This window comes from Pelophylax lessonae (genome assembly GCF_965119305.1).
Source record: "Pelophylax lessonae genome assembly, chromosome: 4".
In the NCBI taxonomy this organism is placed as follows: domain Eukaryota; kingdom Metazoa; phylum Chordata; class Amphibia; order Anura; family Ranidae; genus Pelophylax; species Pelophylax lessonae.
Genome location: NC_138771.1, coordinates 563,123,471 through 563,147,105, shown reverse-complemented (window position 1 = coordinate 563,147,105; position 23,635 = coordinate 563,123,471). Strand labels below are relative to the sequence as shown.

The 23,635-nt window shown below is 40.0% G+C and overlaps 1 protein-coding gene across 2 annotated transcripts in view; it reads left to right on the top strand.

Annotated features, from left to right (window-relative positions):
* The window catches only part of LOC309552440 (aspartate aminotransferase, cytoplasmic-like), a 67,051-nt gene extending 43,932 nt beyond the window's left edge, over nt 1–23,119 (top strand). The window contains exons 7-11 of one of the 2 annotated variants that reach the window (XM_082253397.1): nt 8,832–8,933; nt 13,716–13,866; nt 20,832–20,997; nt 22,587–22,729; nt 22,815–23,119. In XM_082253397.1, the coding sequence (XP_082109523.1) occupies nt 8,832–8,933; nt 13,716–13,866; nt 20,832–20,997; nt 22,587–22,729; nt 22,815–22,957 (705 nt within the window). In that variant the 3' untranslated portion in view covers nt 22,958–23,119. The remainder of the gene's footprint in view (nt 1–8,831; nt 8,934–13,715; nt 13,867–20,831; nt 20,998–22,586; nt 22,730–22,814) is intronic. The other variant, XM_082253398.1, reaches the window with a different exon arrangement.
* The last annotated feature ends 516 nt before the right edge of the window (nt 23,120–23,635 follow it).

The following is a 23,635-nucleotide window of genomic DNA, read 5'->3' as shown; positions in this document are numbered from 1 at the left end:
GGTCCATTTAAAGCACAGAGAGCATCATGAAGAACAAGGAACACACCAGGCAGGTCCGAGATACTGTTGTGGAGAAGTTTAAAGCTGGATTTGGATACAAAAAGATTTCCCAAGCTTTAAACATCCCAAGGAGCACCGTGCAAGCGATAATATTGAAATGGAAGGAGTATCCGACCACTGCCAATCTACAAAGACCTGGCCGTCCCTCTACACTTTCAGCTTATACAAGGAGAAGACTGATCAGAGATACAGCCAAGAGGCCCATGATCATTCTGGATGAACTGCAGAGATCTACAGCTGAGGTGGGAGACTCTGTCCATAGGACAACAATCAGTCGTATACTGCACAAATCTGGCCTTTATGGAAGAGTGGCAAGAAGAAAGCCATTTCTTAAAGATATCCATAAAAAGTGTCGTTTAAAGTTTGCCACAAGCCACCTGGGAGACACACCAAACATGTGGAAGGAGGTGCTCTAGTCAGATGAAACCAAAATCAAACTTTTTGGCAACAATGCAAAACGTTATGTTTGGCGTAAAAGCAACACAGCTCATCACCCTGAACACACCATCCCCACTGTCAAACATGGTGGTGGCAGCATCATGTTTTGGGCCTGTTTTCTTCAGCAGGGACAGGGAAGATGGTTAAAATTGATGGGAAGATGGATGGAGCCAAATACAGGACCATTCTGGAAGAAAACCTGATGGAGTCTGCAAAAGACCTGAAACTGGGACGGAGATTTGTCTTGCAACAAGAAAGCAAAATCTACAATGGAATGGTTCACAAATAAACATATCCAGGTGTTAGAATGGCCAAGTCAAAGTCCAGACCTGAATCCAATCGAGAATCTGTGGAAAGAAATGAAAATTTCTGTTCACAAACGCTCTCCATCCAACCTCACTGAGCTCAAGCTGTTTTTGCAAGGAGGAATGGGCAAAAACTTCAGTCTCTCGATGTGCAAAACTGATAGAGACATACCCCAAGCGACTTACAGCTGTAATCGCAGCAAAAGGTGGTGCTACAAAGTATTAACTTAAGGGGGCTGAATAATTTTGCACGCCCAATTTTTCAGTTTTTTATTTGTTAAAAAAGTTTGAAATATCCAATAAGTTTCGTTCCACTTCATGATTGTGTGCCACTTGTTGTTGAACTACAGTTTTACATCTTTATGTTTGAAGCCTGAAATGTGGCAAAAGGTTGCAAAGTTCAAGGGGGCCGAATACTTTCTCAAGGCACTGTGTATATACAGTGGGTACGGAAAGTATTCAGACCCCCTTAAATTTTTCACTCTTTGTTATATTGCAGCCATTTGCTAAAATCATTTAAGTTCATTCTTCTTCCTCATGAATGTACACATAGCACCCCATACTGACAGAAAAACACAGAATTGTTGACATTGTTGCAGATTTATTAAAAAAGAAAAACTGAAATATCACATGGTCCTAAGTATTCAGACCCTTTGCTCAGTATTTAGTAGAAGCCCCCTTTTGATCTAATACAGCCAGGAGTCTTTTTGGGAAAGATGCAACAAGTCTTTCACACCTGGATTTGGGGATCCTCTGCCATTCCTCCTTGCAGATCCTCTCCAGTTCTGTCAGGTTGGATGGTAAACGTTGGTGGACAGCCATTTTTAGGTCTCTCCAGAGATGCTCAATTGGGTTTAAGTCAGGGCTCTGGCTGGGCCATTCAAGAACAGTCACGGAGTTGTTGTGAAGCCACTCCTTCGTTATTTTAGCTGTGTGCTTAGGGTCATTGTCTTGTTGGAAGGTAAACCTTCGGCCCAGTCTGAGGTCCAGAGCACTCTGGAGAAGGTTTTTGTCCAGGATATCACTGTACTTGGCCGCATTCATCTTTCCCTCGATTGCAACCAGTCGTCCTGTCCCTGCAGCTGAAAAACACCCCCACAGCATGATGCTGCCACCACCATGCTTCACTGTTGGGACTGTATTGGACAGGTGATGAGCAGTGCCTGGTTTTCTCCACACATACCGCTTAGAATTAAGGCCAAAAAGTTCTATTTTGGTCTCATCAGACCAGAGAATTTTATTTCTCACCATCTTGGAGTCCTTCAGGTGTTTTTTAGCAAACTCCATGCGGGCTTTCATGTGTCTTACACTGAGGAGAGGCTTCCGTCAGGCCACTCTGCCATAAAGCCCCGACTGGTGGAGGGCTGCAGTGATGGTTGACTTTCTACAACTTTCTCCCATCTCCTGACTGCATCTCTGGAGCTCAGCCACAGTGATCTTTGGGTTCTTCTTTACCTCTCTCACCAAGGCTCTTCTCCCCCGATAGCTCAGTTTGGCCGGACGGCCAGCTCTAGGAAGGGTTCTGGTCGTCCCAAACGTCTTCCATTTGAGGATTATGGAGGCTACTGTGCTCTTAGGAACCTTAAGTGCAGCAGAAATCTTTTTGTAACCTTGGCCAGATCTGTGCCTTGCCACAATTCTGTCTCTGAGCTCTTCAGGCAGTTCCTTTGACCTCATGATTCTCATTTGCTCTGACATGCATTGTGATCTGGAAGGTCTTATATAGACAGACGTGTGGCTTTCCTAATCAAGTCCAATCAGTATAATCAAACACAGCTGGACTCAAATGAAGGTGTAGAACCATCTCAAGGATGATCAAAAGAAATGGAAAGCACCTGAGTTAAATATATGAGTGTCACAGCAAAGGGTCTGAATACTTAGGACCATGTGATATTTTAGTTTTTCTTTTTTAATAAATCTGCAACAATGTCAACAATTCTGTGTTTTTCTGTCAGTATGGGGTGCTATGTGTACATTCATGAGGAAGAAGAATGAACCTAAATGATTTTAGCAAATGGCTGCAATATAACAAAGAGTGAAAAATGTAAGGGGGTCTGAATACTTTCCGTACCCACTGTATATATATATATATATATATATATATATATATATATATATGTATGTGTGTGTATATGTTTATATACAGTGGGGATCGAAAGTTTGGGAAAAATTTGTATTATTGTGCATAAAGAAGCCAAGGAAAGATGGAAAAATCTCCAAAAGGCATCAAATTACAGATTAGACATTCTTATAATATGTCAACAAAAGTTAGATTTTATTTCCATCATTGACACTTTCAAAATTACAGAAAACAAAAAAATGGCATCTGCAAAAGTTTGGGCACCCTGCAGAATTTATAGCATGCACTGCACCTTTTGCAAGGCTGAGACCTGCCAGTGTCATGGATAGTTCTCAATCATCGTCTGGGAAGACCAGGTGATGTCAATCTCAAAGGTTTTAAATGCCCAGACTCGTATAACCTTGCCCCAACAATCAGCACCATGGGATCTTCTAAGTAGTTGTCTAGAAAACTGAAACTGAAAATAGTTTAATGCTCACAAAGCTGGAGAAGGCTATAAGAAGATAGCAAAGCGTTTTCAGATGTCAATATCCTCTGTTTGGAATGTAATTAAGAAATGGCAGTCATCAGGAACACTGGAAGTTAAAGCAAGATCTGGAAGACCAAGAAAAATATCAGACAGAACAGCTCGCAGGATTGTGAGAAAAACAATTCAAAACCCACGTTTGACTGCACAATCCCTCCAGAAAGATCTGGCAGACACTGGAGTTGTGGTACACTATTCCACTATAAAGAGATACTTGTACAAATATGGTCTTCATGGAAGAGTCATCAGAAGAAAACCTCTTCTACGTCCTCACCACAAAAATCATCGTTTGAACTTTGCAAATGAACATATAGACAAGCCTGATGCATTTTGGAAACAAGTTCTGTGGACCGATGAGGTTAAAATTGAACTTCTTGGCCGGAATGAGCAAAGGTACGTTTGGAGAAGAAGGCGCACAGAATTTAATGAAAAGAACCTCTGTCCAACTGTTAAGCATGGGGATGGATCAATCATGCTTTGTGGTTGTATTGCAGCCAGTGGCACAGGGAACATCTCACGAGTAGAAGAAAAAATGGATTCAATAAAATTTCAGCAAATTTTGGATGGTAACTTGATGCCATCTTTGAAAAAGCTGAAGTTAGATAGGATGCCTTCTACAAATGGATAATGATCCTAAACACACCTCAAAATCCACGGGGGATTACATCAAGAGGCATAAACTGAAGGTTTTGCCATGGCCTTCACAATCTCCTGACCTCATATAATTGAAAATCTATGGATAGACCTTAAAAGAGCAGTGCGTGACAGACAGCCCAGAAATCTCAAAGAACTGGAAGACTTTTGTAAGGAAGAATGGTCAAAGATACCTCAAACAAGAATTGAAAGACTCTTGGCTGGCTACAAAAAGCGTTTACAAGCTGTGATACTTGCCAAAGGGGGCAGTACAAGATATTAACTCTGCAGGGTGCCCAAACTTTTGCAGACACCATTTTTTTTGTTTTCTGTTATTTTGAAAGTGTAAATGATGGAAATAAAATCTAACTTTTGTTGACATATTATAAGAATGTCTAATCTGTAATTTGATGCCTTTTGGAGATTTTTCCATCTTTCCTTGGCTTCTTTATGCACATTAATACACATTTTTACCTGGGGTGCCCAAACTTTCGATCCCCACTGTATGTGTGTATGTATATATATATATATATATATATATATATATATATAATATCTGCTCCTAGATGTTTAATACCAAAATATTTAATTGTAGTTTTAGATATCTTATTTCCATTATGACTGTAAAATCCTTTGGATCAGTAGTGGATATATATATATATATATATATATATATATATATATATATATATATATATATATAATATATATTTATTTAAAACACTTACAATAGCATACATAATAACTGCCACACAAGACATTTTGTAATTGTATTATTTAAATAACCTTCTGATTTTAATCTTATTGCCATTCATAAGGCACAGCTAAACCTGATTTATTAAAATGTCATATGTTTTATTGCGTTAGTCATTTCAATATTATAGTTTGCATTTTTCAGTTTTTAAATTAAAATAACACATGGTAATCCTGCCATGTCCTTGTGTAGACACTTCCTGTTATAGGGTGACATCGCTCTGTTGCCGTCTACCAGTCGTTTCTTGCATTGTCACTGTGTCATGGCTCTATAAGCGTTTGTGTTAATGCCCATTGTGGAAGCAGGTTCCATTGTTATCACCTTCAGGAAATTCACCCCGAGGGATGTGATGTACAGCTGTTTCTGGAGTTTATGCATGTGGACATTAAGTGACTGCAAAGGGCATGTAGGAGATTTTTAGCACTGAGATACAACAAAGCATAAAAAAAATGATTTTATTTATTAAATACAAAGTTATACAAAGTGCTTTTGCAAGTTAAATATTTTTTTTAGAGTTTACAATGCTCATTAACTGCCATATAATTGAGGCATTCCTTAAAGTAGTTGTAAATCTCAGACATATGAGGAAAGCATATCTCTCTATAGTGTGTACTTTTCTCAATTAAAAACATGGCTGAAAAGTTAGAGGGGCTTTTACACTAGGTGATTGGGGGGGGGGGGGGTTCAGTGGGTAATATTGGGGGCATTAGCTGTATGGTGACCAGAATTCCAAAAACCCAAGGTAAGTAAGTTGACAAATCCAAATTGCAGCCTCATAAAATTTAACAAAGATATAGTATGCGACCGGACAAAATTGCGAGGTTTGTATACCAATGTTAGAAGTCTGGCTAAGAAGATGGGAGAGAGTCCAGAGAAGGGCAACAAAGCTAATAAGGGACTGGAGGATCTCCGCTATGAGGAAAGACTACAAGCATTGAACTTATTCTCTCTGGAGAAGAGACACTTGAGGGGGGATATGATATCAATGTACAAATACTGTACTGGTGACCCTAGCATAGGGAACAAACTTTTCATCGAAAGGGGATTTAAAAAGACACGCGGGCATTCACTAAAATTAGAAGAGAAGCGGTTTAACCGTAAAGTGTGTAAAGGGTTCTTTACTGTCAGGATGGTAAGGATGTGGAATTCTCTTCCACAAGCAGTGGTATCAGTGAGGAGCATTGATTAGTTTAAAAAACTGTTAGATGGGCACCTTAACAATCACAACATACAGGGGTATACATTGTAGTATTGACATAAACACTTATACACCCACTCATCATAGGTTGAACTGGATGGACTGATGTCTCTTTTCAACCTCACTAACTTTGTACCTATGTAACACAAAGTGTCATTTCTGTCTGCTGCTTCGTTCCTCTGCTATCAGAATGAATCACTTTTGACAACTTTTCCTGACACCAAGAGAAAAATGGTGAGCAGGGAGGGACCTCTAGCAGATTGACAGCCTCAGCTCTGTTCCTGTGTGCTGTGTCTCTTCTGTGCAATCAGCTTTACCAGCTCTTCTCATTGAGCTCTGTAGAGTGTAACTCCCGCTCTCCGCCACCTTTTTTCTGGACTCTCAGGCAAGCTTATAAATTAACTTTAAACAGATGTAGAGAAAAGAAGACTGCAGATAAACAGGTACAACTTGGATGTAGGATGATTTGTTTTATCTGTGTATCACCTGAGGCCAGTCACTTCACTAGGTACAGTATATGTAAGGGTTTACAACCACTTTAATCCTGCTCATACAGTATAAATTTCTTTCCATACTATGTACACAGAGCTTGAACTAGCAGCTTGCTATTGGGGCACGGAGCCATGGTTCAGCCCTGCCCCCTCTCTCTCCTCCTTGGCTTACTGACTTTGACCGCAGGGGGAGCCAATGGCGCCCCGCTGCTGTCTCAGCCAGTGAGGAGGGAGAGACTCTCGTGCAACATTGCTGGATCGAGATGGGCTCAGATAAGTATTAGGGGGGCTGTTGCACACAGAAGGTTTTTTATCTTAATACATAGAATGCATTAAGACAGGGGTCTTCAAACTATGGCCCTCCAGTTGTTCAGGAACTACAATTCCCATCATGCCTAGTCATGTCTGTGAATGTCAGAGTTTTACAATGCCTCGTGGGACATGTAATTCTGCAACAGCTGGAGGACCGTAGTTTGAGGATCCCTGCATTAAGATAATTCACTTTCTTTCACTTGTATTGTATTAGATAACATGATTGAAGGTGGTATTTGACAATATTTTCTTTTTTAGTTTTATATTACTTTAGTTTCTTTAGATATACAGTTTGTTCAGATTTTACTATTGTCAGAAGGCATTATACATGAGTATGGACATACATAGATTATATTTCCAGCCAATATGTTTGATAATCTGTGTCTTTGTCGTTTCTGACCAAGTGCTTTTAATGATTGCATATGTACTTCTGTTTATTCTAAAGCTTAAAAAAAAACTATTGAACAAAAAGCATTGGGTCTCTCCTTACCATTTGTGAATGTTATAAAATCATTTAGACTCTAAAGACAATTGTTTGGTACTTTTATTGGTAGGACTGCACAAGGTTTAAATTGCTGTCTGTCAGTTGAGAAGATTCACTTTTTCTAATTGTCCTGATCACCAATGTCACCGGAAATAAAAGTGAGAGTATACCCACAATTTTGTGTTTGGCACCAGAACAGGAATAGAGGGGCAATCTTACATTGGGGACATATGTTCATGTGACAACTGTCTAAGATGGGTTTTCCCTCACTTTGAAAATATACTGTATTCTCTACCTTCCTTTGAATCTACAAGGCAGGAAGTAAAGAAAATCTTCCTAATGGAAACAGATTGAAAAAAAAAAAAAAAAAAGAAGAAGAAAACTGACAGCATTTTTAATGCTTCTCTACTCTATCTAAAATAGAAAAAAAAGAACCAGGCCTCCTGTTCTGACCACTTGAGAAAACTTGGTTCATTGGAAGAATTTATTGCAGTGGGAACTTGTTTTTTCATGAGATATGTGCAGTGACATAAAATGGCATTTTCTTAAATGCCAGCAACTACTTCTAGAAACTGCTACTACTGATATACAGTAAATAGCAGAGGAGGAAGAGGAGCTAATGATCTAAAATGGTTTTAAAACAATATTGCAGACTTTGAGTCAAATACAGTAAAACCTTGGATTGAGAGTAACTTGGCTTGAGAGCGTTTTGCAAGACAAGCAACATTTTATAATAAATTTTGACTTGATATACAAGCGATATCACGTCAAGTAGCACCATGTCACAACTGAGTATAAAAGAGAAGAAAGGTACCTCTTAGTGTAGCAAGATAGTTACATTTAATGAAGGTTCCACAGTTAGCAACTCACATGGTCGATGATTAAAACAGGCACATCTAAGTATGCAGGCATCCGGGGTAAAGCTGTCCGCATAGACCATCCTCCGCACCGCCATCAATGTCATCCCTTCCATGCTGCACTCCACAAGCACTTCAACTCTTGTTTTCAGATCGCTCTACTGCAGGGTAGTCTTCCCGATCACGATTGCAGACTGACGGCGGTGAGAGCCTGTGGTGAGGAGGACGGTCTATGTGGTCAGCTTTACCCCGGATGCCTGCATACTTAAATGTGCCTCTTTTAGTCATCAACCATGTAAGTTGCTAAATGTTGGACCTTCGTTAAATGTAACCATATTGCTACACTTAGAGGCACTTCTCTTCTCTTTTATACTCTGTAGCTCCTGCTGGATTTTGCTTCTAATCCCCTGTGGAGGCCATTTGTGGATGGACATTTTATGGTTACACAACCTATCACATTGCTCTAATCTTTTTATATGGATTATAAACGGAAGGATTTATGAATAAATGGTTGCTCAACAAATCATCTGAGTATCTATTTTTTGTTATGGGGAAATTCACTTTTAAATGAGTGCTTTGGATTACAAGCATGTTTCCTGAACAAATTATGCTCGCAATCCAAGGTTTTACTGTAATGATATACCTGTCAGAACACATTCATCCTCACCTTTCTTTGTCTTCATCCTTTTTCAGACTTTTCCTGATTATTCCATTGTTGTGCTTCCAATATCCTGTACTCCGACTGGAATACAATTTAACAAGAGTGAGTGGAAACAAATAGCAACTTTAATGAAGGTAAGAGGTCATTTTGGAAAATCTCTGCTTCAAATGCAACCAACAGATAATTATTTTGTCTGGTGTTTTTTTCTGGTTAAAATGGACCATCTCAAGTTTAAGAAAACCTGCACAAAGCTGTCCTTTACTACTTTCATCTCCCACTACCTACCCTGCTGAACACTGCTTCGATCAAGCTATATCTTGCAATGAGAACTTTAGAGAAACAAAACTTCCAGGAGTGTTGTCGACCCGTGTCCCCTGCAGTGTTCAGTAGTTCATCTCGCCCACCTCGACTCCATTACTGTGTCCTATAGCCATGTGAAGGTCAGCTTTGTGTGGGGCACATGAGATCTACACTTCTAGAAGTGTCCATTTTTCTGCAATCTTTACAGTAACACCTAAATAGGATTTGGCAGTGAAGGTAATGGGAAAGGTATTTACAGCTTTAAGCAGATTTTTATTTTTTTTAACCTTACAGGGTCACTTTCCATATTATTTGCTATGGGAAAAGGCACAGACTGCTTACAAAATCCTGTCCACTGCCTGTAAAAAATAAATAAATGAGGACCTTTGCTCACTGTGTGGACCTTTGCAGAAGTTCAGAGTTAGAGCTGTCCAATCAGCAGGGTACATAAAGTTTGCTGATTGCAGAAGTCTGACTCAGCAAGGAGTGTGTTGGGCCTCTGCAGAAAGACTCCCGCTTTCAAACAACACTATGTTGGTAGGGAATGGGCTTTTCTATGCAAACCGTGGCTGCTTTCTGAAGAAAACAATCAGTAAGACTTTGCATAATTTGAGGTTGATATATTAACCCCTTGATGCTGGCGCCTCCCGGCCCTTTAAGGGTTTTTAGATGCCAGGGGGTGGGGTTTATGATCATGTGACTGCCATGATTGGCTGTCACATTGATTACATGATCGGAAAGCTTTCTGTTAGTGCAGGGACAAGGTCATTCAGTGCCTGGGGCTAAAATGCCTATCATCCCAACTTCCCGTTGAATAAAGAAGGGGGCGAGGCCAATATATTGGCATGAGCCAAAATGTTTGTATTGTTTGTGGCATGCCATTATATAGTACCAATATTATTTACATCAGCTGACTGCAGACGTTAGCCCGCTGTCAGCTGAATATAGGTCACAGGAGTGCAGAAATAAGAGCACACTGGAAACAAAAAGAGCTTTGGCCCTACTTCTCGTTTAAGAGTCCTTTCAAATGGGTATTCCATTCAGGTCCTCCTCTCAATTTTTCAGGAGGACCTGATCGGACGGGCCCTATGCACAGGTTGATGTAAATGGTCTGTTTACACCTGCCAAGCTCTGATTCCATCTATTTCTGAGGGAAAAGAAAATCCTCTTCCATTTATCTGAACCTAAACATGACATATCTGAGGAAACCTGATGTAAACAGACAGAAAATAGACACTGGAGTCTGTTTTCATCCAGCCACCCAAAGAGCGGTCACAGGTCCACCTGTATCTGCTGGCACAAACAGAAACGGGCACAGATGTAAAAAACTGACATCCATCCTGTTCAGCTCTGATTCAGCAAGGGATCTGCTCATGGATCCTCTGTTAATTGAAGTGGGCTCCATTCTGTTTCAGAGGAGCTTTAGGCCTTGTTCACACATGTGTCTGGGGGGCAGTAAAACCATAAGGTTGAGCCGTGGTTTTACTGACCCCCCTATCTGAACACTAAACATACAGCTGCTACCAGCTGTACTCATGCCGCGGTAACGATGCTGTGCTTAAACAGCATGTTGCTGTTACCGAACGTGGTAATGCAGTTCAATGAGGCTGCGCTGAAACCGCCCAGCATGTGACTGCAGAGTGGTAGTTCAGCAATTATCAGGTTAAGAGCCCATTCACACTAGGAACTGCAAATGAATCACACAGGAATTCTGTGCGGTTTCTGTGCAATTCACATGCAGCCCTGTGCAGTGTGATTTCAGCCCTATTCATTTTGAATGGGCTGAAATCACACTGCACCAAAAGTAGTGCATGAACTACTTTTTGAAACGCACAGCAACCACTTTGCATGGTACTTTTGTCCCATGTTATCCAGTGCGGGAAAACGTACTGCATTTGCATCCTGCATTTGGGGTATCAATACCTTTTGAACTGACTCCTGCAGCAGATCGCAGGGGCAGTGCTATTAGAATGCAGTGCAGGAAGCCGCGCGGGAATGCAGCTTTCCCGTACCGCATTCTAGTGTAAATGGGCCCCTCAGGCGGTGAAGAGACAACCTATCCATCACTCAAAAAGCTCTAAAAAAAGATTCAAGCATGGATAACTTTTCAGAGGAGGAACAGTCACTACCACACTATAGCTGGCCATAGACAGATTAAAATGTATCCGGCTCAGCAGAAACCAGACTAATTTCAATCCATCTATAGGCCCCAGCTCCCTTTCATCCTCACTTCCCTTTTCTTCTCCCTCCCTCCTCCTCCCTCTCCCTCCATCTCCCTCTCCCTCTCTCCCTCTCTCCCTCTCTCTCTCTCCCTCTCCCTCTCCCCCTCTCCCTCTCCCTCTCCCTCTCTCTCTCTCCCTCTCTCCCTCCCTTTCCCTCTCCCCCTCTCCCTCCCTCCCTATCCCCCTCCCTCTCCCTTCTAGCCTTTCACCCTTCTTACAATCTTACTTCATTTACCCCCGTACCAGTGCGTGTGGCTAAATGGATGTTTAAGACAGAGCGCCCGGTTGGCGATACTATATTCCTACTGATCAGTTATTATACAAATATCTAAATTTTCAGCTAAGATTTTGACAATTTCTTGAATTCTCTTAGCCTCAGACAGAAGACTTGTTACTTTATTAAATGTTAATCACTATAAGCTCACCTATGGCGGATCAATGTCTCTTACCTAATACACAATCTCTCATTAAAGTTTAAGTTCGAAATTTAATATGACAGTTTATGCTTGTATGTTTTACACCCAACTGTCATGTATACAATGAACAATGTTATTTGTTCCTTTAACTATTGTATGATAATACTGTAAACCTGAGTGCTGGTTCACACTGCCACTACCAGAAAGTCGCCCCGTGACTTGAAGAGACTTGTTTAGAGACTTGTTTAGAGACTTGGAAGAGACTTGGGAAGAGACTTGTGCACTACTTTGAAGAGACAGGCGACTTTGTCTGTGGGGAATGCCTGGCTAATCTCTTTCTTCTTCCTGGAAAGTCTGATAACAAGTCGTGCCAATTAAGATAAGGAGGTGACTCCCATTGAAGTATATGGGTCAGTCGGATCACAGGTCGCCTCAAAGTAGTACAGGACCCTTTTCTGAAGTCGGAGCAACTTCAGTAGTGCCAATTAAGACGGCACTGATTGATTAACATTGCTTTTGTTATGTCAAGCTACCTGGGGCAACACAAGTTGCCTCACAAGTCGCGCTAGTGTGAATGGGCTCTGACACTTTTGTTAAATAAAATCTTTTGGAAACAAAAAAATATATTTTTTTTCAGGTTTTCATCTTTTTTTGTTTATAGCGACAAGAAAAAACAAAAGAAAGCTCTATTTGTGGGGAAAAAAAGGACACTTTTTTTTTTTTTCTCGGGTACAATGTTGCCCGGCCGCATAATTGTCATTTAAATTAATGCAGTGCCGTGTTGCAAAAAATGGCCTGCTCATAAAGGGGAGTAAATCTTCCGGAGGTCAAGTGGTCAATCTCCTCTTCTGATAACTGAAAGTTTACTGCACAGCTCAGGCTCAGCTTTATATATTGCCAGGATGACAGTATAACTCAATCTCAAGCTCACACTTTGCTGACAGGTCTGGCAGCCTATGACAGTGGGAAATCTGGCATACATTGTCATCCCGGCAGAAATGAATGCCTCGTACACACACAACGATTATCGGCCGACCGATCGTCCGACTTTTGTCCAGAGTGGTGTTTTGTTGGTTGGAATGTGCCTAGACTGCACACAAATTTTCTCGGCCAACAAAAATCTACTTCAGAAGTGATGTCATGTGCTGGTTTACTTTTCGTGTGTTTTATTCCTGAGCATGCCCAGTCTTGCTCATCAGATTTTTGTCTGCCGAAATCTGTACTGACTGACGGAAAATCAGCCGTTGTGTTGACGGCCAACAAAAATTTTATAGCCTGCTCACCAGATTTTTTTGGGCCGAAAAGTCGGAGTCGGTTGTCGGAAGCATCATACTAACAAGCCGAAAATCGCCCGAAAATTCACGGCCAACTATCGACGCGTGTGTACGGGGCATAAGGCTGAGTCTGAGTGTGCTCTGCAGAGAACCGTTCTGTTATGTGAGGGGATTCAACACTTTTCTTCTACAGTAGTTAAAAAATGCAGGGAATAAGAAGAAGGGAGCTGCTGTAGCTCTAAGTGCGCTCCTTCCTCTTCACAGAGACACTGCGTCCTGGGCAGGTCGCCCTTCTGCCCACCCCTCCTCCCGGCCCTGGCTGCCGGTAACTGTGCCAGGAGTGCGCAGGGCATATGCTCTTGGCACAACTGTATTTACATTCTAGTACGCAAATATACAGCCAACCACCGAGGCCGCATATTTGGGTACTGTCAGCACCAAGAGGTTAAAGACATATAGGCTGTTTATTTGCAGGGGAATTTTCCCTTAGCTTAGTGAATGAGGTGAAGCTCTGCTGACTCCTATCATCCAATCATCTGTAGGCAAAAATACTGTTCTCTTATTTTCTTTGTACGTGATTGGATATTAGTAAATACCCCATTTTTGTTGTAATGCACCTGGAATGTTTTTAACTGACAAATTGAACATTTAGTTTGGCTTTTATTCCAATATAACATATTGTAAATTCATTATGTTTATTTTAGAAAAAGAGTATGTTCCCATTTTTCAACCTGAAAGGTCAAGGACTGTCCTCCGGAGATGTAGACACCGATGCCTGGCCTCTGCGGCACTTTGTTTCAGAAGATTTTGAGCTGTTTTGTGCTCAGTCATTTTCAGCCAGTTTTGGACTATACGGTGTGTAAACAAGAAATGTAAAATAATATCCAATTCTGAATTCATTACTTTTTGCATACTTAAAACGATTGTACAGTATGTACCTTTAGGTCATAATATTAATAGTAATAAAAATGATACTGTCTTAAAATTGAGACAGTTTAACCAGCTGTAATTGGAGAAGGAAAAGTAAACTTGAAAGCCCCAATTTTATAAGAATATAAGTTTAAAACTGCTTTAAAACAATATACTAATCTCATTGTACAGTCCCGATCATAGGACTCTTTTGCTGCTAGAGTCATTTTGCACGTTTTTTGCGCACGTTTAAAAAAAATCATTTTAGTCCTGAGGATTACTCAAAACCCCCAAAAATATATTTTCTGAAAGCAAACACCCTACAGAATAAAATCGTTGGACATCCACATTATGTCACGTGATTTTAGTGCATTGGTTTATGAAACACATAAGTAAAATTCACTAACATTAACTTAACCTCCCTGGCGGTATGATTCTTTTGGATTTTAGGTGCTGAAAGCGGTACCATTATCTTGCATGTAATTCTTGTGAATGAGCAGCCCAAACCATATATATATATATACACACACATATATATATATATATATATATATATATATATATATATATATATATATATATATATATATATATATAAAAATGTATACAGTTGGTTCGGGCTGCTCATTCACAAGAATTACGTATATATATATATATATGTATGTGTGTGTATGTATGTATGTATGTATGTATATATATATATATATATATATATATATATATATGAGCGTGAGACACCGCCGAGACACATCGCTGGATCCCGGTGACAAGGTAAGAAACCTCTTTTACAGGATCCAGCGATGCTTCTGGCGGTACCCCGAGTGTGGCTCGGGGTTACCGCTTTTGGCTCTGAAATGTAACCCCGAGCCACGCTTGGGAATACCGCTAAGAAGGTTAAGGGCACACAAACACAATAAATAGTAAATACTTTAGATACCCAAGATGCCAAACGCCCATAAGCTTGCATGTGCCTGTGAAACACGAACTTTGGTACGCAATATTTTCCATAGGCAATGATTTAAAAGCTTCTACAGGTCATCATTTAGAGTTAAACATGATTAATGGACCAAGAATTAGTGATCTCACTCTGGTGTGCATGGCGATATGTAACATGTTTAGCTCATTTGACATTGCTTGTAGGTGCCCCTGATGCACGCATTTGGGGGGGGGGGGGGGGATTTTAAGTGCTTTGATGTAACTTTATTTTTTTACACTTCAAAATTTTCTCTTATTTTACTAAACTTTTACAGACTTGTAAAAAGATTGCACAGCCGCAAGATTGTTTACATCAGACAGTCAGCTGGTGCCAGTAAATGGGTTAACACAACTGGAGTTCAGGTAGCTTAACTCCTCTTAACAGGAGGTAGGGGGCACTAATATATATATATATATATATATATCACTAATATATATATATATATATATATATATTATATATAATATACCATAATATGGTAGAGACAGGTCATCTTTCTAATTGTTTTACTCTATATTTGTTCTGGTAGGCAGTGATGTATTACACTATATACAAGGGCGCTTTAATACTATATACAAGGGCGCTTTAATATTACATACTAAGTTATTTAGTTTATTTTGTAGTACTTCAGCTTTTATTGCTGTCTGTGCCCTCAGTCAAATAGTTTCACCTTGGTTCCTGTGTAATCACCAAGACAGGATGGGAGCAGAATCTCTACAACAAAGTACAGTAAAACCTTGGATTGAGAGTAACTTGGTTTGAGAGCGTTTTGCAAGACAAGCAAGCATTGTTTATACATTTTGACATATATATCAAGAAAATGCTTGTTTATTTAAGTAGCATCACATTACAGCTGAGTATAAAAGAGAAGAGAGGCACCTCTAAGTGTAGCAATATGATTACATTTAATGAAGGTACAATTTTTAGTAACTCACATGGTTGATGATTAAAAGAGGCACATCTAAGTATGCAGGAATCCAGGGATAAACTGTCCACATAGATTGTCCTCCACACCGCCACTGACCTCATCCCTTCCATGCTGCGCTCTACGAGCCCTTCGCCTTGTTTTCAGATCGCTCTACTGCAGGGTAGACTTCCTGGTCACGTTTGCGGACTGACATCGATGAGAGCCATCGGTGCGGAGGATGGTCTATGTGGACAGTTTTATCCTGGATGCCTGAATACTTAGATGTGCCTCTTTTAATCATCAACCATGTGAGTTGCTAAATGCTGAACCTTCATTAAATGTAACCATATTGCTACACTTAGAGGCGCCTCTCTTCTCTTTTATACTCTGTAGCTCCTGCTGGATTTTACTTCTAATCCCCTTGTGGAGGCGCCATTTGTGGATGGACATTTTATGGTTACACAACCTATCACATTGCGCTAATCTTTTTATATGGACTATAAACTGAAGGACGTATAAATAAATTGTTGTGGAACGAATCATCTGAGTTTCCATTATTTCCTATGGGGAAATATGCTTTGATATACGACTACTTTGGATTAAAAACATGATTCAGGAACCAATTATGCTCGCAGACCAAGGTTTTATTCAGTGGCGGCTGGTGCATGATAATTTTGGGGGGGAGGGTGGCAAAACCAACACCCCCCCCCCTCCTGGGATGGACAGACGGCTGGCCAGCTGGACAGCTAGCTTCCTTACCTCCTCCTTCCCTGAGTGGCTGTGAGTCTCCTCTACCATGTGTCTCCTCCCTCTTCCTGGCCAATGGCCAGTAAAATTGCTTTGATTTTCAGCCAATTGGGAAAGGGGACTCAGGACCCGCTTCCTGATTGGCTGGGAGGAGAATCAGTGTGATAATAGCGAATATTCATTTATTATTGTCATACAACTGTGTGGGCTCAGGGCGCAGTGCTCTGCGCCCCGAGCCCACCCTTTTTTGAAGCCTATTGGAGCCTCTAGTCAGGTGCTTTAAAAAAAAAACCCTATTGGAATCCATGCATCCAGCGCCCTGCATGTAGATTAGGGGGCCGGATGCATGGATGGGAGAGTCGCACCCCTGCGCCCCTAATGGACGGGCCATCACTGGTTTTAATGTATTTTTACAGAGTTGGGAAGGGTAATAATATTGCAGGGATATATCACTGTATATATTACTGTTAATAATAATCTTCTTACTGGTCACTTACTAGTGCATGTTTTTAGGTGCTACACATACCTATATGATCATGGGTATGAGAATTTATATTGTAATTTAAAATACAATGCTTTCTGTGCCACATTTCTAGGATTACTTAAGGGTGTCTTAATTCTAAGGCAGTCATTTTGACATTCCTTAAACATGTGCAGGTGAATCTTCCAGGTCCATGTGTTTAAAATGAAAGTGGTTGATTACCCAGGAGTGAATGTTTGATGAAAGTCACATTAACTGCTTTGTAAATATGCTCCTTAGCAAAGAACAATACTCATTAAAATGTATCTATAGCGAATCCTTTTTTTTTTTTTTTTTCTAAAGTTTGCATAGAGCAGGAATGGTTGGAATAATTAGGGTCAATGCACAGCAACGGATATCTACATCAACATATAACCTACTTCCCTAAGCAGCTGAACACAATGAGATTTACTCACAACAATCAAAGAGAAGAAGGAAAATATGTGCAGTGCTAGAATTATCTAAAGACCAAAATCTTCCATAGTTTCTTAAAAATTTATAATGTCACATAAACAGACTATGTGGTTATACTTTACAAATCCAAAACGATAAAATATAAAATAAAATTATAACCATTATTTAGGGATTTCCCCCTATAACTTGTGTTTTATTACAATAGACTTGCCTGCTTGGGCAGGATTTGGCCCTGTCCACACTCCAGCCCTCCCCCTTTCTTCTCATTTTTCTTTTCTATTCTTTTCTTCTCCCCCCCCCCTCCTATTTTTTAAAATTTATATTTTATTTTTTTCAAGAGGTTTTTTCTTTCCATCAATTCCTCTGCATAATCCCCCTACTTTATGCTTAACATGAGATATAATATATAGGGGAGTTTACAAAATACCTACCTGGAAAACCATTTTTTTTTCTTTGATTATTTTTAGTTTGCACGTATAATCTCCTGATCACTGTGCTATTAAAAAAATAGATTATACAGTACTTAAACAGATGCTATAAATTGCTAGATAATACTTCTTTTATTGCTTTTTCTTTTTCTTTTTTTTTTTTTTTTTTTTTGGTGAAGCCTTTATCTCCTTATATTTTTTATTCAGGTTTAATTGGGAAGTGTTTGTACCTCTTCTCCACTTAATTTGTAAATTTTTCTTTTTACATGTATCTCGATATTATAATCTACAAATGTATCTATGTTACTTGCGGGGCTGGTGGTAGAAATCACGTGGCCCCGTATAGCCTACCCAACATCCCCACCCCGAAAATATCAAAACAATATTTTCACAAAAAATACACTAAAATCATTGTTAGCGGATACAAACCTAACATAACTTACAAAATTCCTGCTAAATATAAAATATAAAGCTGTATTGAGTTAACTACTTGCCGTCTGCTTACGTTGACACTACTGCGGCAAAGTGGTCTGTTATCGTCTGACGACCTAGACCTACGTCGCCAGACACTCCCCTTTGTCGGCGCGCGCGCACGCCGCCGGACGCTCGCTCCCGCTGTATTCAGTCACAGCGGGAGTCGGGCCAGGGGAGGAGAGATCTCTTCCCCGATCGTCGGTGATCTAGTGTGGAGATCCGCCTGCTTGTGTAAACAGGCAGGGTCAGATTGCAGGGTTCAGCGTAGCTGAACCCTGGATCTGTCCTTGTGTCACACAGTCACCTCCCCCCACAAACGTCAGTAAGCACCAGGCATACATTAACCCTTCCCTCTCCAATAAAATTAACCCCTTCCCTGCCAGTGTCATTTTTACAGTAACAGTGCATATTTATATAGCACTGATTACTGCAGTAATGTCACTGGTACCCCCAAAAGTGTCAAAAATGTTGTGTATGTTTTCGTATGTCCAAACCCAGCTGCAGGTCCTTATTTAACAGAAATGTGGATGCAGGTGTATGGCCCCCAAGCACTGAGAGTGTGTATTTGGGGCCACTCACCTGCACCTGCACACCTATCAAATTAGGACCTGCGGCTGTGTTTATACAGCCACTGCATCCTCATATTAGGGTCGCACAAACAAACCTCTCATTTGTACTGTATGAGCCAGAGAACCTGCGTGAATGGGTCCTTGATTTTTCGAATTATTTTTTACAATTTTTTTAAAATTATTTTTCTACAATTTTTTTGAAAATATTTCCTAAATATTTTTACTTTTTTTTTTTTTTTTTTACAATGCTATTGGGGAGCTTGGGAAAATATCAGGGGTTCAAACAAGACTTTTTTAACCAGGGTGCCTTGAAGTTTCTTCAGGGGTGCCTTGGCAAAATGCCTAAAAATTGATCAAAAATTGTATACAAGCCAACAAGTGGATCAAGCCTGCCTTTTAGTTACACAAAGCCTTTCTAGACACTGGCATCCTAACCACCAATGACATCAGTTAAAAGGGGGATGTCTGTCGCCTCCACAGCATCCTTATTTGACCCTCCTGTGCCCCTCTTCCTCCTCAATGGGGTGACATTAGCTGACTGATGGAAAGAAATTGAGGGAAAAGAGAAACTTTGGAACACTAATCAGTACAGTGTGCAAAAGTGTATTTGCTTTGGAAGAATAAATCATCTCTAGCATTGGGTTTCCTACGTGTAGGTTTTGGTGCATTATGTAAAGCTATTAGAATAGTTTTTTATATTTTAGAATGGGGCTTCTTAATAATTTTAAAGGGTGCCTTGAGATTGTCTATAATTCTAGAGGGTGTCTCAACTGAAAAAAGACTGAGAAACAATGGTCTAAACAGACCCTTGCCATCTCACCTTTGAGACATAGAAAGGAATTGAGGGCACATAGCCCCCTGTTCATTCATAAACTGAAGCATCGTAAACATAGTTTACTATGCTTAGATTGGTACTAACTGTGTTCATTCACTAAAGTAAGGGGCTGGTAAACATCATTTTTGTGGAACAATGCCCTAGGTGTCTCTCCATGCAGCAGCTGAAAGCCCGCGGGATAGGGGGGAGAAACCAGCTTTCAGCTGCTGCTAAGAGACGCACAGGGTATTGTTCTTGCTTTTGCTTTTGCTGCCATCCTCCCTGTGCTGCCCACATCCAATTCCCCCTGCTGCCCAGGCCCCCCAGTGTGACCATGCCCTGTACAGGTGGACCGCTGGTACCCCCTTATTGGTTGCCCTGGTTACTTTTTTTTTTTTTTTTTTTAAACATTTTTTAAAAACTATTGAAAGGTAATATAACCATATGCATTTTTATTTATATATACTTTTTTTAATACAAAATGTATAATTTTTGATTGAAGCTGTTTATTTTTCCATGCGGAATGCCATATTGCACTATATGCAACTGCTGTGTAATTTCACCTTAACAATACACATTATTATATTTTATTTAATATTATAACATTTTGGATGGTGTTTAGATAGTAAAGTATAACCACATGGTCTGTTTATGTGACACTATACATTTTTAGGAAAACTACGGAAGTTGTTTAAAAAAAATTCTCTTTGCTGTGTTCCATTACAATTTCCCTTCATTTCCTGTTTCTGAGACACAATGGAAGGTCACATCAACGTTTTTCTAAAGTGAGGAAAAATCTCAGCTTCGTTATTACCAGAATCGGGGTTTCCCACTAAAAATGTTATTTGTGCCTCTAGTTCTGGTGACAACCATATTATTTTGCATTTACCATCGCTTTCTGTCCAGAAAGGGTGAAATTTCCCCAGTTGGAACACAGACCCCCCCCCCCCCAACACACACAAAAAAATAGTTCTGGGTTTGTATATACTTTAACAATTCTTGCCCTAGATTCAGATGTTACATTGATATGTTCCTGTTACTGGTTTTTTTCCTCACCCGCAGGTGAAAGTGTTGGGTGCCTGCTGCTGGTTATGAGAAGTAATGGAGCTTTGATCAGTGTTCGCTCCCAGTTGGAATGTCTTGTGCTTAGAAAATGGTCATCACCGGCAGCTACTGGAGCACGAGTGGTAGCAACCGTTATTAATAATCCAACTCTTTATGAAGAATGGTGAGTTTATGGTGCCTTAAAGCATGAGACAAGCTTCTCACCTCACCCCAGCTCTTAGAAGTCTTCTGCTCTTGTGAAGACCAGGAACATAGTGCAGTTATGAAGAACCGAGTACTACTGTATGAAGGGGGGTTGTGTGGTACCTGAAATGCATTGGATGTCTATTACCCTGCTTATTGTAACCAGCTGAACAATAAAGACACACTTCACTAACAGTGACTATTTAATTTTTATTCATTATTATTTCTTACATACAGATTTTTTTTTTTTTCGGAAGATTGCTTTTTTTTTCAGTTAACCACTTGCCGACCAGCCACTGTACTTTTACTGCGGCAGGTCAGCTCTGTCCCGTGAAACAATGTACCTGTACGTCGCTTCATGAGACAGCTAGTGGGGGTGCGCACGCACCAATTGGCCACAGGGGGAGCCAATCAGCGGGTCCAGCAGACGCGATGTCCGCCGGGCACCCGCGATCGCTCCCCATGGAGACAGAATGGCTGTCTGCCAATGTACACAAGGCAGACCACTGTTATGGCAGAGGTGAACACAGGCATCCTGTGGTCCTCCTATTTAGGACATCCAGCAAGTCCATCCCCCACACAGTGAAAAAGCACTCCCTAGGGACACACTTAACCCTTTGTTCGCCCCTTGTGTTAACCCCTTCCCTGCCAGTGTCATTAGTACAGTAGCAGTGTGTATTTTTAGCACTGATTACTGTAATAAGGTCACTGGTCCCCCCAAAAGTGTCACAAATGTCAGGTCCAATCTGTCCGGTGAAATGTTGCAGTGCCGCTAAAAATCGCTGATCAACGCTATTACTAGTAAAAAATTTAAAAAAAAAGAAAAATGAAGTAAATCTTTCCCCTTGTTTGTAGACGTGATAAGCTTTGCACAAACCGATCAATATACACTTATTGGGATTTTTTTTTTTACCAAAAATATCTAGCAGAATACATATTGGCCTTAAATGATGAAAAAATTTTATTTTTTTTTTTTATTATTGGGAATGTTTTATAGCAGAAAGTAAAAAAAAATGTTTTTTTTCTTCAGAATTGTCACTCTTTTTTTTTTTTGTTTATAGCGCAAAAAAAAAATCAGAGGTGATCAATTAGCACCAAAAAGCTTTATTTGTTGGAAAGAAAGGACATCAATTTTATTTGGGTACAGCGCCGCACGACTGCGCAATTGTCATTTAAAGTAATGCAGTGCCGTATCGCAAAAAAGGCCTGGTCATCAGGAGGGTAAAACCTTCCAGTCCTTAAGTGGTTAAATGATTTTTCATGGTTGGGTTGTTTTAGTTATTTTATTTATTTTTTTTTTGATTGAGTAAGAAGGGGTACTATTATGAAGTGAGTTTATAAAGGGAGGAACTAGTTTGCAGTTTGCAATAATAAATGGCTCTCTGGGTTGCGATAAATGTAATTATGTTTCAGAGCTGCTACTATATATCTCCTATAACCATGCTATCTAATAATTTGACAGTTTTTAAAAACCGTTATAATGTGAAAAGCAGCTGTGCTTAAAAGATGATGATATACTGTAATATGTTCCGTCACTATTTACTCTTTTCTTTTTTACTCTATTTTGAGGAAGGAAAATCTGAAAATGGCAACAAAACGTCTTATGGTTATCAGAGAGAAAATGCGGGAGAAGCTTAGACTTCTGGAAACTTTGAGATCTTGGAATCAAATCACCCAGCAATCTGGCCTGTTCACCTACTTTGGATTAACTAGTAAGTGATATTATGAAGTATGGGCTTCTTCTGGTTTCTACATTGAAATTAATCTTTTAATAGATTTTCATTTTTTCCCTGACAGAGGACCAAGTGGATTTTCTGGCTAAGAGAAATCATATTTATTTACCTGAAAATGGACAAATAAATATCTCGGGACTTAATGTGAACAACATACATTACGTCACACAGTGTATAAGTGATATAACTCTGAACGACACAAGATGATGCATTTTAATTGCATTTTTTTTAGTACTGTTGACATTTGAGGCAAGACAATTTTTATAGCTTTTTAATTTATAGTGGATGGATTTAATTTGTGTTAATGATTATTTGAATAAAAATAGTATTTTTCAGATATACAGTATAAATAATTATTGTAATAAGTACAAGCTTCTGCTTCTGTGGTTCTTCAGATGTAATCATCTGAACCTTCTACTTCGGTCCATTTGCTTTACACATGTACCCTCACCGGCCACTTTATTAGGTACACCTTGCTAGTACCAGGTTGGACCCTCTTTTGCCTTCAAAACTGCCTTAATTCTTCATGGCATAGATTCAGCAAGGTGTTGGAAACATTCCTCAGAGATTTTGGTCCATAGTGACAGGATAGTATCATGCAGTTGCTGCAGATTTGTCGGCTGCAAATCTCCCGTTCCATGACATCCCAAAGGTGCTCTATTGGATTAGAGCCGATCAATGTGGAAGCCATAGGAGTACAGTGACCTCATTGTCATGTTCAAGAAACCAGTGGTGAGATGATTTGAGCTTTGTGACATGGTACATTATCCTGCCTGAAGGAGCCATCAGAATATGGGTATACTGTAGTCATATAGGAATGGATAAAGGAAAAGGAATTGGCAGCACTCCAGGTTGAGTCAAAATCCATATTTATTGACTGGACAT